Consider the following 13,675-nt stretch of genomic DNA (forward strand, 5'->3'; position numbering starts at 1 on the left):
TAGTTTCTGAACGAAAAAGACAACACAATGTAAAAGAAATTGTGATTAGGCGGGGCTAAATCAATTTCAGATTGGCTTACCAAGCCTGAATATTACACTTGGGCAATATTTCGTTGGACCCTAAAATGGCGGTTTCCCAGCGTAATACTCTGCATGAGCCCTTTGAAATTATTTGCCTTAGGAATCGTATTGCCGCTTGGCTATCAGAATAGATGAATATTAACCTGCCCATCGAAGCCGGGCAAGTCAATCAGCTGGAAGCCTACATTTAAGATTCATTCTGTCATAGAATTAATTTTTATGAACCACCACGAAGTGAAACCTTTCCTCTGCGCTTAAGTAAATATCTAAGTACATAGCATTTGGCAACATCCAAGTCGGACGATGCAGAATATGGTTCTCTGAGAAAGCCTTTTAGGACACTGTTTTTTTTTCGAAATATTCGAAGCACATTTAAATTCTGTACGAAAAATTAGAAAAAATCTACATGAAGAAATAACTACATTATTTTCTCACTACCAACAACAACCACCTCATGCGAAATCGCCTTCTTAAAGACCCGTTCTTGCTGTGTTTCCCGCCTGTATAAAAGCAAATTGAGGGCTTCATGATTTTGGAACTACTTCGGAGTGGAAAAAGAACCTGCGTACAAGTACATTTTGGAAGCGACGTAGTCCGATTGGGATTTCTTACACATCACACTGAGTAAAATTATGACTTATTCGGGTATGCCTCTCCCTTTATTTATTTTTAAATACCCTTTCCTTACACCATACCTCCCATCACGAAATTCAATAAAAATTAACCGAAAATTTAAAAGTACATACTTTTGTATATACAAACAATTTAAGTAGAGTACAAAAAAAAATATAGAAAAATAAATAAATAAAATAAACAATAACAAACAAATAAATAAAAAACAAATACTTGCTTGTCATGCTCAATGTACAATCGGAAACCTTCATGAAGGGTGTCAGTTTTTTAACAAATTTCGCATGCCTGAACAGTGCGTCTAAAAGCGAGACTAATTCATCCGTGCTTAGTTTGTCATAATTAGCAATACCGTTTTCCAGATGCTCATCGCTAGTGAAATCAAGATTACAAGTCGGCTTCAGCGGCGTCAAGACGGCACCATCTTTGAATTGTATGAAACTGCGTAACGCCGTAGCGGCTGCCTCGATGCGGGCGATCTTCTTGCTGCGACCCTGACCCATATACTTTTGTCCATCCACCTAAAAGGAGACAAGAAACATGAAATTAATATTGTTAATTATTCGAGATAACATAAAAGAGTAAATGAGATTTATATTATAGGTACATACATATGTAGTTACACAGGTGTACATACATTAGGGTGGTCCAAAAATGCATGTGAAAAAGTAAAGTTGGAATTGTAATGCCCTCACCTAACATGCCTAAGATGCCAGTTTATCGCGGATCTGAACACTTGAGACATATTTCAGTTGTTTTTACTCGTCAAAATAAGGGAACAATTTTAGGGATATGTATGGACCCGCCTAGAATAATTTTCTTTTTCCTCGTCATGCAATAGGACTATGGTGCCAAAGAGAACGCACCCGCCTAACACAACATAAATCCGGCTTTTGTCATATTTCGGAAATACGTAAAATACGTAGCATAAAAACTGAACATAATTTGAGGAGGCTGAGTGACCATAAGAGGTCCATAAGAGGGGCCCAGTTTTTGACCGAATTTCTTTAGTTTGTGGTATGCATTTTAAGATTGTCACACGAGACGTACATATGTCGCACAGTGTTCTATTTTGGGGGAAAATGGACAAAATGAAATATCTCGCGAACGAGAAGAGATAGCAAAGTTAATGTAACAGCATCTTAAGGCTTTTGCGATGGAGAATTCAGGAAAAATAGTGTCGTTGTGTAAAATAATTGCATTGAGCTTTAAAATGCCCTCCAAAAATATAAGGGTTTACATTTTTTATTTTATTTCTTTCCTTAAATTGTATGGACTTCTTAAAAAATTTGTGATACATATTTTGTTGTTATTGCGTCAAGGAATCCATTTCTATGGTCGCAGAAACCAAAAAACGCATTTTAAATTGTATTACAAAAAATTACTCTGACCTCAAAATCGACCCTCAAAACTTATTTTTTTCGGTTTTTGACCTAAAGACAGTATGCACTGAATTAAAAAAATAAAATACGTTTTTGGCTACTGCGACCAAGGAAGTGTTTTTTTTTTTTACTCAAGAACAGTAGATATATTTAGAAATTTTAAAAAGTTGATACTGCAACTGGCTTTAGGTAAAAAAATATATAATTAAAACCTATTTTCGAAGCTCATTTTAGCGGTCAAGATAGTTATTTTATTTAACCAGACTATTTTTTCCGAACTCCCCATCTCAAAAGCTTTAGAATATCGTCACATTTCTTTCGCTATCTCTTTTCGTGATATTTGATTTTAGCCATTTTTTCGAAAATAGAACACTGTGCGTTGCGCTCTGAAGGTTTTTTATGGGAAGCTATTTTTTGACATATGAAAAAAAAATATTCTTTCTAGACGTTCTTTGGTCACGGAAATTTTCGCCGTAGTTAAGAGTAAAAGTATGTTACGCATTTGTTGGATGCCTTCCATTTGAAGCGAAATGCCTTCCTATGCAGACCTCTAATACATACATACAATATCTCGATCTTCTTCCACATTACTGCGTGTTTTTAAGAGTTTTAAAACTTTTTTTTATTCTGTTATTTGAATCGATGTCAGCGCACATTGACTGCTATTTACTGTTATTCATAGCGTTTTTGTCAGCGTACTTGTCATCGCCGCAATTTGTTGTCATGCCACATGTGTGTAGTAACCCGAACTGATAACACCAAGAATTATGGAACAAACCAGACATCAACCACCAACCACCAACCACAACCATTACAACGCTAACTTAGCCGACCTCTTTCGCTTTGAATTGAATGGAGGCAAACTAGCGATGTATGCAACATCATTATCGCCCACATGCCGGAAAGCTGCAACAGTAACAACAATAGCAACAACAACAGCATAACGCTGGCAACTTCAACCACAAAAAAGAGCTTCAAAAACAACAACGTTAACGCGCCCGCAACACCCAACAACTTGGTGGGTTGGTGCCCGAGTTGGTAATGTTGTTCGGTGGAGTAGATAATATTGTTTGTACGAGCGAGTGTTGAGCAGAAAATCGAATTATAATGGTGTCGTTTTTGTGTTTGCGCTCCCTCAGTCTCTTCTATAGCCTAGTTTTTCTGTTTCTGCTCTTACGAGTAGGTTATCGTTAAGGATGCTTACTTTCCGTTTTTTCGCTCGCTTTTTATCGCTTGCTTCCGCTTTTTAAAAACTCTAGTTTAAGTATGTTGCAGCGATAAGCACAAAAAAAAATATCGTTAAAATTGTAATAGATAGTTGCGCGCGTGCTAGTTTTTCTAAAAAAAAATAATAATAATAATTTGTCAGTGTGACTGGATGTGTATGGGCGAATGTAGCAACCATCCTGTTTTTGCTGGATTAACTCAAGTCAGTTTGACTGGTAATTACCGCAGTGCACTATGTTGTTGAACTTGCCTGCATATGAACTGGCATATGTATGTATGTATGAAGTACAAAGTGGAAAAAACTTGCTTCGCCAATTTTTCGCATGAAAGAAGGTGAAAGGTTAGTAACACTTAATAAAAAAAGGCAACTGCTTTCTACATGAAAGAAACGCTTAATTGCAAGTAATGAATATTAATTGAGATGTTGAGAGAAGTTTGCAATAGCACATGTATGTATGTATATGACGTATGTTCCAACATATTTAGTATGCATTAAGGACGCAAAAGTGAAAAATGGCAGGAAAACTTACCGATCGAAATTTGTGCTACAAAGTAAAAAAGTCTACGTAAGTATTTTATGGGCTCATGTCAAATTAAGAGATTCTACTGACTTAACTACACTGATTTAATTCATCAAACAGGAGATTTGGCGCAAACAAAAACTTGACGACGAGACTAGGACTACAGTTAGTCACTTCATCTTCATCGATGCCCGTTGGCCATGCAAACCGAACCATAAATCATACATAAAATAGTTTTCTTGAAAGTTCTAAGAAATGTATGGGAAGTTGGCAAGAAGAAAATAAAATATTGTTCTGAGTAGCTTTTCAATAGTTCTGGAATTCTTGAAAAGGAAAAAAGATGTGGATATTTTTCGATAAAAATAACTAAGGCAAATAAAAAAATTGCGCTGAGTAGCTTTTGAATAGTTCTAGAGTTCCAGAAAAGGAAAAAAAGCTCTTCAAAATTACGCCGAAAAAAATTTTTTTTCCAAAAAGTTAAATTTTGGAAAAATTAAAAATTATAACTGCTCTGAGTAGGTTTTCAATAGTTCTAGAATACCTGTAAAATTTTAACTTTTTTTTTTTAATTAAGCCTTTTTCGACTTTTTTTATAAAATGGTTTTTTTTTTTTCTTTACCGGAACTCTTGTTCTATTGAAAAGCTACTCAGAACAAGTGAAGCTTCTCAAGTTTAAGCTACAATTGGAAAGTCAAAAGACAGTAGTAGCAGCACCAGACAATACAAGGCCCGAAGCGCCCGTTGAAAGGATAAAATAGCACATGGCTTACTACAGTGCATGCGAAGCTTTCGAGATATGGCGACCTTAGCTAACACCTATCAATACACCTTAGAAGTGAGTGGCGTAATGCTTGGCATAGTCACGCGCTTAAAGCACAGTGTAAGCAAAGTTCTCGGTGTGATGGCAAAGATATTCACAAGCACAGAAAACATTTCGCACGCACGCTACAGGATCGAGAAGCGAGTCTGGAAAGCCGAAGACTGTACACATAAGGCGTGGAATCTGGGCCCGAACCGCGGCCTTCGAGATCGTTTCGAACCGAATCGAATAAAATGGCAGCTGTTTTCTCCCCAATATAATTTAAATTGGCAAAGCGCACTCGCTAACGAATAACGTGATCTCAATATTAAATTTCGATTCGAATTGCGTTCGACATCGAATGACGCGATTTGGGCCCAAGAGTTGTAAGAGTGCATAGTATACCTGCACTAAGCATTAAGTTAAGTTATTGCACACTAAACATAAGTGTCTATAGTATAAGGAATAGAGTTATGAGTCTAGTCTTTAAGGCAGAACCGCTCCGGACGCCATCTTGTAAATAGTTAGCGGAATGAAGAAACAATCGATAGTATATTTTTGCATACAGTTGAAGCAGCATCCAAGAAATAAAGAAGTGGGGCGGGCCGAGCGGAGCTGCAAAGAAAGTGTTTCTTTCGTGCGAGGAGCGGCTAGGTCTAACAAACCCATAAAAAACTTCAAAGGATGTATGAAAAGAACTTCACAAAAAACGCCCAACATTCCAGCTCGCATAATAGAAGCACAGAAACTAGGCGTGACATAGCATGTACTATATGTACGAGTATGCAGAAGCATATGAATGTAGCCTAAAAAGGAATTTTTGAACACAGAATTCTTTGCCTTAAGTTATGGGTCAAAGAAAAGCAAAAAAAAAATGCGTATAACTGTATTCTTTCTCTCTCTGTTTGACAAGGATACATAAGATTACATAGCCTTAACAGAAACACATTCGCATGAACTTACATATGTACATATGCGAAGATAAAGGCGATAGATTTCAGATGGTGTTATGGTTTTGGTATTAAAAAAAAAAACACACACACACTTGCCTGTGCATTCTTCCGTCATCAAACGCTCTTCTTCTTCTTCTTTCTTTTATGCAAAAACAAGTGGTATCAAGTGCTGGGTAGGCCGGTCGATGGAAGTTAAACTGGAGAAAAACTACCAGCCAGCAGCTGGCAGAGAGAGAGAGTTGAAGCGAAACCATTTAGTCAATGGGCTGGACAAACAAATGCGTGCACATGTGTTTACTTAATAGGTTTACTTACGCGTTGGAGTGTGTGCATGTGGTACACACGTGCTGCGAGTATATGCGCACAGTAACTTTTTATTCAATGCTGCAGGCTGCAATGGCTGTAGGTCACTTCCACAATCCCGCATGAAAGAGCGAATACATTTGAGCACATGCAAATACACTTACAGAAATGTAAATACATACATATGTATGTATATTAGACCATACCACCTCTGAGTCTAAGAATTTTTGCAAGGCAATTTCGCTGAACCTAAGTGGTCCTTTTCACATTTTTCGGTGACAACTAAATTCGGCAATAAAAATATTCTTTGAAATAGTTCTACTGGAAGTATTCTCTTAGCAAAAGTTGCAATGTTTTTTGATGATCTTTAATTTACTGACATTAGGGCGGTACGTTAGGGTGGTAGGAACCGAGATCTGGTGGGTAAGTACTAGAAGGAGGCACTTAAGGTTAATGAACTATGGAACGAAAAAAGGCCTCCTGTAGAGAAACGCAACGATATATCAAACTTAAAATTCAACTGTAAATGCCGAAGATAAGATGAAAAATGTAAAACCCTGACGCCTACGTTCGACAAAAAAAATACATTTTGGACTCAGGGTTGTATGGCGAATTTTTTCCCGAAACAGTCTAATGTACCCACATACATATGTATGTATGTATGCGTTTCCACACAGACGGTCATACATACACACATGCACGCCCACGCATACATATGCCAGCCATACGGCATTGTTGGAAAAAAGCCATTTCCGCATACTGTGAGGACATCACAAGAAATAGCGAAGCACGAAATGAGTTTGTTTTTGTTTGTTTATTTACATTGGCTTTACTTTTGCCATGCGATACGCAAAAATAAACATAGGAAAAACAACAAATGTAGGGATGCAGAAGGAGATGTTGAAGGCATAGATTTGTCTGCATAGCCGCAAGTTTTTTTCCCTTGGCTCTGTTGCGATTGACTTGGTTGCAAGCGGTGAAAGAAATACGAAATTAAGCTACTTTTAGTTTTATCTTTTATTTAAGTATTCTTTAGTTTTGCTTTTGCTGTGCCTTTTTTCTAATTGTTTACGTAGATGAAGTGTCCTGTAAGTTGAGTTGTAAGATTAATGTTGAACTAGATTAGAATGTCGCATGAATGTTTGCATATTCGCACGACTTTTCTTAGATACATTGCGATACCTATGCAGGACTTATCCGCTTACTCATTTGGCGGAATACGACTGTGGAAAGGTTGGATATGTGCTGTCGAAGAGATTGTAGGAATCTCCACATTCCTGATTGCATATTAAGCAGGGATGGAAGTTCTATTCGGGGGTTTTTTTGGATATNAGGACATCACAAGAAATAGCGAAGCACGAAATGAGTTTGTTTTTGTTTGTTTATTTACATNCTGTGAGGACATCACAGCGCATGAATGGTTGAAAAGAAATAGCGAAGCACGAAATGAGTTTGTTTTTGTTTGTTTATTTACATTGGCTTTACTTTTGCCATGCGATACGCAAAAATAAACATAGGAAAAACAACAAATGTAGGGATGCAGAAGGAGATGTTGAAGGCATAGATTTGTCTGCATAGCCGCAAGTTTTTTTTTCCTTGGCTCTGTTGCGATTGACTTGGTTGCGAGCGGTGAAAGAAATACGTAAGTAAGCTACTTTTATTTTTATCTTTTATTTAAGTATTCTTTAGTTTTGCTTTTGCTGTGCCTTTTTTCTACTTGTTTACGTAGATGAAGTGTCTTGTAAGTTGAGTTGTAAGATTAATGTTGAACTAGATTAGAATGTCGCATGAATGTTTGCATATTCGCAGGACTTTTCTTAGATACATTGCGATACCCAAGCAGGACTTATCCGCTTCCTCATTTGGCGGAATACGACTGTGTAAAGGTTGGTCGAAGAGATTGTAGGAATCTCCACATTCCTGATTGCATATTAAGCAGGGATGGAAGTTCTATTCGGGGGTTTTTTTGGATATCCGTATAATCCGAACATTCGCATATCTCATTAAAAAATTCGAATATCCGGATATTAACCAGATATACGTATCAAAAAAATGACTGGATATTAACTGGATATGCGGATAGCAAAATTTACGCATAATAACCGGATGTCCGGCTAACGAAAGAGAACGAATACTAACCATATACCTGGATTTTACCCGTATACACGAATATCCGAACGGTTATCCGAATAAACGTTTAGTCCCAGCCCTAATATCGAGTTGGTCGTTACCGAATTCAGCACCTCGATATCAGCTTGTCTGTCAACAACGAGGGAAAGTTTTTATGGAGCAAGAGACATAATGTTTACCAGCTATATTTTGAGCTTTTCTTCTATGCCCGCTTTTCAGTTCAGGATTAACCCTGAGCCCATTTCAAACAGAGAACAGATTCCTAAGGAGCTAGAATTGCAGACGCATATTGAGCATCGCTGAAATCTTTGGAAGTAAGGCGTGATTCGTAAATTCAAAACTGTGGATCATCTTAAGAAGAAACGAATATGGCTCTAAGTTTTTAAATTACCAAAATTGTATATCCAAATAAAAAAAAAAGTTATGTCCAGTTTTTTCTCCAAAAGTTTATGTCCAGTTTCTAATTTACCACAACACAACTTCAGGCCCAGTTTTTGAGCTTAAAAAAAGTTAATTTTTTAAATTATAAAACTCGTATGCCCAGGTTTAGAAGACCAAACCAAACATATATGCCCAATTTTTAAATGACCAAAAATGTATGTCGTTTCTTCCTAAAAGTTTGTTTGTAGTTTTTAATTTAGCAAAAATGAATACCAAGTTTTTGAGTTTCAAAAGGTGTGTATCCAGTATGTAATATTTTGTCCAAAAGAATGTATGCCCAACTTTTAAATTACCAAAAATATCTTCAGTTTTTGAATTTACTGAAAATCTACGAATTTACCAAAATTTTATGTCCAGTTTTTAAACTGCCAAAAAAATTGCGGAGGGTTTTAAGTCACTAAAAAAGTATGCACAGTTTTGGAATTGCCAAAAATTTAAATCTGGTTCTTTAATTACCAAAAATTTTTATTGCGCCTAAATTAGCCAAAATTTATGTCCAGTTTTTTATTTTCTTAAAATGTATGCCCAATTTTTAGATTACCAAATATATATGCTCAACTTTAAAATTAGCAAAAATGTATGCTCAGTCTTTAAATTGTCTACCAAAAAATTATGTTAAGTTTTTAAATAACCAAAAATATGCACAGCTTTTGAATTGCCTAGTTTATGATTCAATTTTTACTTTCAAGCGTTCATAAATCTCTAATACATACATACGAATACATATACATGATGACCAAAGCCCAAACAAATATCTGAATTACTTCATTTTTTCTCTGTTCCACCATTCCTAGGACGACTGTTGTATTTTACTTCGCTTTTTTACAACTAACTACTATCTTCATCTGTATGTAGAAGAGAGTTCAAATATGAGACAGACAATTTACTACTCTAATTTGCTTTCAATTCATTTAATCGTCGTCTCAATTAAAACAACTAACTACTTTCGCTATTTAATTAGAATCAAAGTAGGTATTTGGTTTAACCCGTCGGCGCTGTAAAACTTCTCCATGCACTTAGCTGCAGTGTTCAGTCAGTCTGCTTCAGAGTTCACAGCGCAAATCGGAGTAAGCAAATAAATGCTACGGGTATTAGATTTTATATTTTTTTTCGAACCAATTTAAAATTACAATAGCCACACAAATGGTCAAGCGTTTGTTTGACTTTTCTGGCACCACCCCACCTTGCTTTCTATGGATGTTTTTCCAACGCCCACTTTGCCAAACAAATGAAATGTAAATACATACTCATACAAATACACAAACTGCTGCAAATTGCCCACTGTGGCGCAATGAATTTGCTGTAGTATTTTTGTTTGACAAGCACTTTGTTGCAACATTAGAGCAATCAGGCTGAACCGCCACGGCCAATGAAGCAGCCGCGAGTTGGGCAGTTGGGTAACTTTTTTTCTGGATTTTCTGCTCTTCTATAAGCCCCTCTCATCATTCTATTGCAAGCACGCATATGTGTGTGTGTGTGTCAGTGGAACAGTTTGTGTAGCACTTGACGATATTTGTGTGCAAATATTTGAAATTTTAACTCTAGGGAAAATTAAAAGCGTGTGTACTTATTTGTGAAAGTGCGGCAGAGAACTTTTTGCATGAAATTAAAAAAAAATGTATGGGGATGGCAAAAAAAAATTTGTTAAAGACAATTTAAATGTTTGCAAATTTAATATTAAACTTCTTAAGAAAGTGCAGAAAAAATTCAATGAAATTTAGTATAAAAAAATATATTCGACGAGACGCGTTCTATTTTCCCTAAATGGACTTCCATTACTTGGAATTTCCATTATTTTCGACTCACTCTCAGCGTACAAAAGTCGTCACTTTTTATGAACGCTCAGCTCAGGCGCACAGCTATCAATTGACCTATTCTTTTCCAGCCGGTGCTGCCGCATCGCCATTGTCCTAACTTGGTATGGCCACGTGAATTTAATCAACTCTTTGGTGGTGGTGGTGGTGGCGGAGTGGCGAGTTGCCAACAAAAGCCAAAACTGCAACAGCTGCACTGCTCACTGATGAAGAGTAGCAACACATTTTAGGCGCAGAGTGAAGCAGCCTCTGCATCTGTGTTTTGTCATTTGCCAATACCACAGGGATATGTACACTACCCCCTAAATGACAGGATTTTCACAAAATGCAGTAAATAAAGTACGATATTGTGCTGCGAGTGCAATAACACACACACACACACACAGATACATTTACACACATACATATAATGTAATGAAGCCCCAAAAACGAGGTCTACCAAATTTATCGTCATTATTTAACACCTGCAACGCGCTGTGGATTACCGCAATGAGACCGAATTTTGTAAAGTATGTACATACAAAAGCGGCTGTGCTTACGTCACATAAAGTAGTGCAATCTATTTGGCAGTAAACTGGCAATGTAACTGCAGAAAAAAATAAATAAATAGAAACAGCTAAAATTGGCACAATGCTCGCCAACCCCATATTTATGCTCTTTCGCCTTGCCGCATTTGCATAGCAAACGGGGAGCGTTGCGGAAAGTACGTCGCTGTGCTACTGGCATTTTTTTACTGAACCACTTTGAAAGCAAAAGAAAAAATTTAATTCCTTTGCGACGACACAAAGGTAACTACATTTGGCAGGAAAGTAGCCAAATAAGGAGGGGAGAGAATAATGCAGAACGAAAATAAAAGAAAACGAAATCATCTCTATATAGTGGTGTATGATCTGAGAGAAAAGAGCAAGGTTTTCTCGGAATTCTCAAAAAAGAAATGATGAAAAGTAGGCATCACAAAAGGTGGCATGCCCAGCTTGACGCCAAGAATATTAATGGTAAATGTTTGATGTTATTATAAAACAATATTTATCATAAGGAATTAAGCATATTCGAGGGTGTCATGTACCAAATTGTGGGTAGTCACATAGAATATGCTCTGTAATTTCATCCACCATACCACACAAAACCTGCAGTCCCTACCTACAGAGAGAGCCACATTTTATTCAAATAAATAGTACCTTAACTTGCAGTGCCAGTGAGAGTTCTAAGACCGTCACGGATAAGTTCAAGGTATCTTTTGGGGGCTCCTCCTGGAAGTAGTTAGGAATCTCTCTGATTGCCTCATTCGCCTTGACTTCCACCAGTGGCCAGCAATCTGAGATTCTTCGCAGTTCCTAAGTGGTTCTGCAGTATATCCTTTAGATGTACTGCAGAAAGGTTCCATACCATGCAAGCGCATTAAAGCTTCCCGTTTTGCGAGACACGTCAGCCATTTCGTTGCCTTCAAACCCTTTATGTCCGCCACAGCGTTTCTTCCAAATGGTTCGAAATAGTTTTACAACTGCCTGCCTGTCCGACATAATATGTATTTTTTCTGACCCCATTTCCTTTTTTTTAACTTTCAAATTATTACAATGTTTTATATATATTTTTTTAAATTCAATTCAGACTTATAACGGGTGATTTTTTTGAGGTTAGGATTTTCATGCATTAGTTAATGCATGAAAATCCTAACCTCAAAAAAATCACCCGTTATTAAGCTACATTCCCTATTGACTTTTCGAATGGCAATTTCACTTTCACGCAGTTGATTTTTAATATAAGTATGTAGATATTTACCTAGTAAATTTTCACATATGAATACTCGTTCATACATATGAATTGAGCAAGTATGCACGGATTTTGGATCCTAAAAAAAGAGACATTAAACACAGCAGTCGCAATGCGGAAAAGCCACAAAACGTTTAAAGCAAACAAATAAAAATAAAATTCCGCATGGCTCGCGGAAAGTAGACAAAAGCTACAACAACAAACAAATGGCCGGAGGCGGAAATAGGAGGCAATACGTAAAAATGGTAGTTGCTCCCAACGCAAAAGCCACGAGTGCCACAAATATCCATAAAATGCACGTGTTGGTATTCGTTTACTGGTAGGTACGCAGGTACCGAACCGAAGCCGAAACGTAACGGAAATGCATTTGCTGCAAATTCCATATGCGAATTTGTATGTAGATACATACATATGTATGTATCTATGTATATAAAGCGGTAGAATTATGTAAGTACTATATATGGATATGCAAATGTGTGTGTAGTGCGTGAAAGCAACGATGAATGGATGGCTAAAGGGTAGCAGCGCAACGTCAACGCCGTTGCCATTCATAAATCAAACGGAAGTGTGGAATTAAAGACGATAGCGCCTAGCGACCGTAACACGAACCGGAACCACAAGCGACGCACGGTCTAATAGGATGGAAACAAAAAAAATATGTGGCAGTGTATGAAAGAGCTTTCCAAACTTTTCACGCATGCCATGTGCGTACACAAACACATATGTAATTATAATCGTATAAGTACCCAGCCAGCAAAAAATCCGAAAACCGATCCGAAAAAGGATAAGAAAGTGTATGAAGTGCGTATTTTTGTCCATTTCCGGATACTTTGACGATCCGTTTTCCCACTAAAGTGTGCGACAGAAACGTATGTATAGACAACAGTATGTGAAACGGATACGTTACGGCGGTTTTTTTTCTGAAATTTGTCTGATAGAATTTTTCGTTCAATAGGCTTTCCTTCTGCACTTCACAGATACAGATACACAGATTTCATGATTCAATGGAAATAAAATAGAATTAGGAAGGGCCTGACGTAAATTGCCACCTTCTGGAAGCTAACAAATAACGGCACACTCCTCTGCACGCCCCTGCACGCCTCTGCACCCTCAGCCACGGCCAACTACGCATGCATGCTTTCAAAGGTTTAGCTTGAGTAAATAAAATACAATTATTGCTTTCAAATGACATCATCTTTTTCGAGCGCTTCGAACGTTTTCCGGATACGAAAACTGATGATAACTGTAGGAGTTTTTTCTATTCGTTTTCGTTTACGGAAAATTGAACTAAACTGCTCTGTCGGCAAAATTTACGTTTCTTTGCTGGCTGAATACATGGAATCAGTAAACGGACAAAAATTCGCACTTCATCCACTTTTTTGTCCTTTTTCGGATTCTTTGCTGGCTGGGTAAGTATTATGCTGCATATGAATTATGGTACTTAAAGTACACATCGTTTGTCGCCATTTGCGTTGGTTACCGCCATTTCGTGGAAGGACATTTTGCCNCAGTGTACCCGCGACACTAGAACTTCTTTGGTGCTTGCCAAGCAGAAATCCCGGCGACGACTGAAACGTTTATAATGTAGAATGGAGAGGTCACTGGTTTTAAATGACTCGCTGGT

At 37.3% G+C, this 13,675-nt stretch overlaps 1 protein-coding gene across 4 annotated transcripts in view; it reads right to left on the bottom strand.

The window, feature by feature from the left end:
• Adar (Adenosine deaminase acting on RNA) overlaps positions 1-13,675 on the bottom strand; it is a 49,528-nt gene that overhangs the window by 15,046 nt on the left and 20,807 nt on the right. For 3 of the 4 annotated variants that reach the window (XM_017625223.1, XM_017625224.1, XM_017625222.1), the window contains exon 3: positions 932-1,232. In XM_017625223.1, coding sequence (XP_017480712.1) covers positions 932-1,232 — 301 coding nt within the window. The remainder of the gene's footprint in view (positions 1-931; positions 1,233-13,675) is intronic. The other variant, XM_017625225.1, reaches the window with a different exon arrangement.

The sequence above is a fragment of the Rhagoletis zephyria genome, unplaced genomic scaffold, assembly GCF_001687245.7.
Source record: "Rhagoletis zephyria isolate East Lansing unplaced genomic scaffold, Rhagoletis_zephyria_1.1 Rzeph_scaffold_03949, whole genome shotgun sequence".
NCBI classification, from domain to species: Eukaryota; Metazoa; Arthropoda; class Insecta; order Diptera; family Tephritidae; genus Rhagoletis; species Rhagoletis zephyria.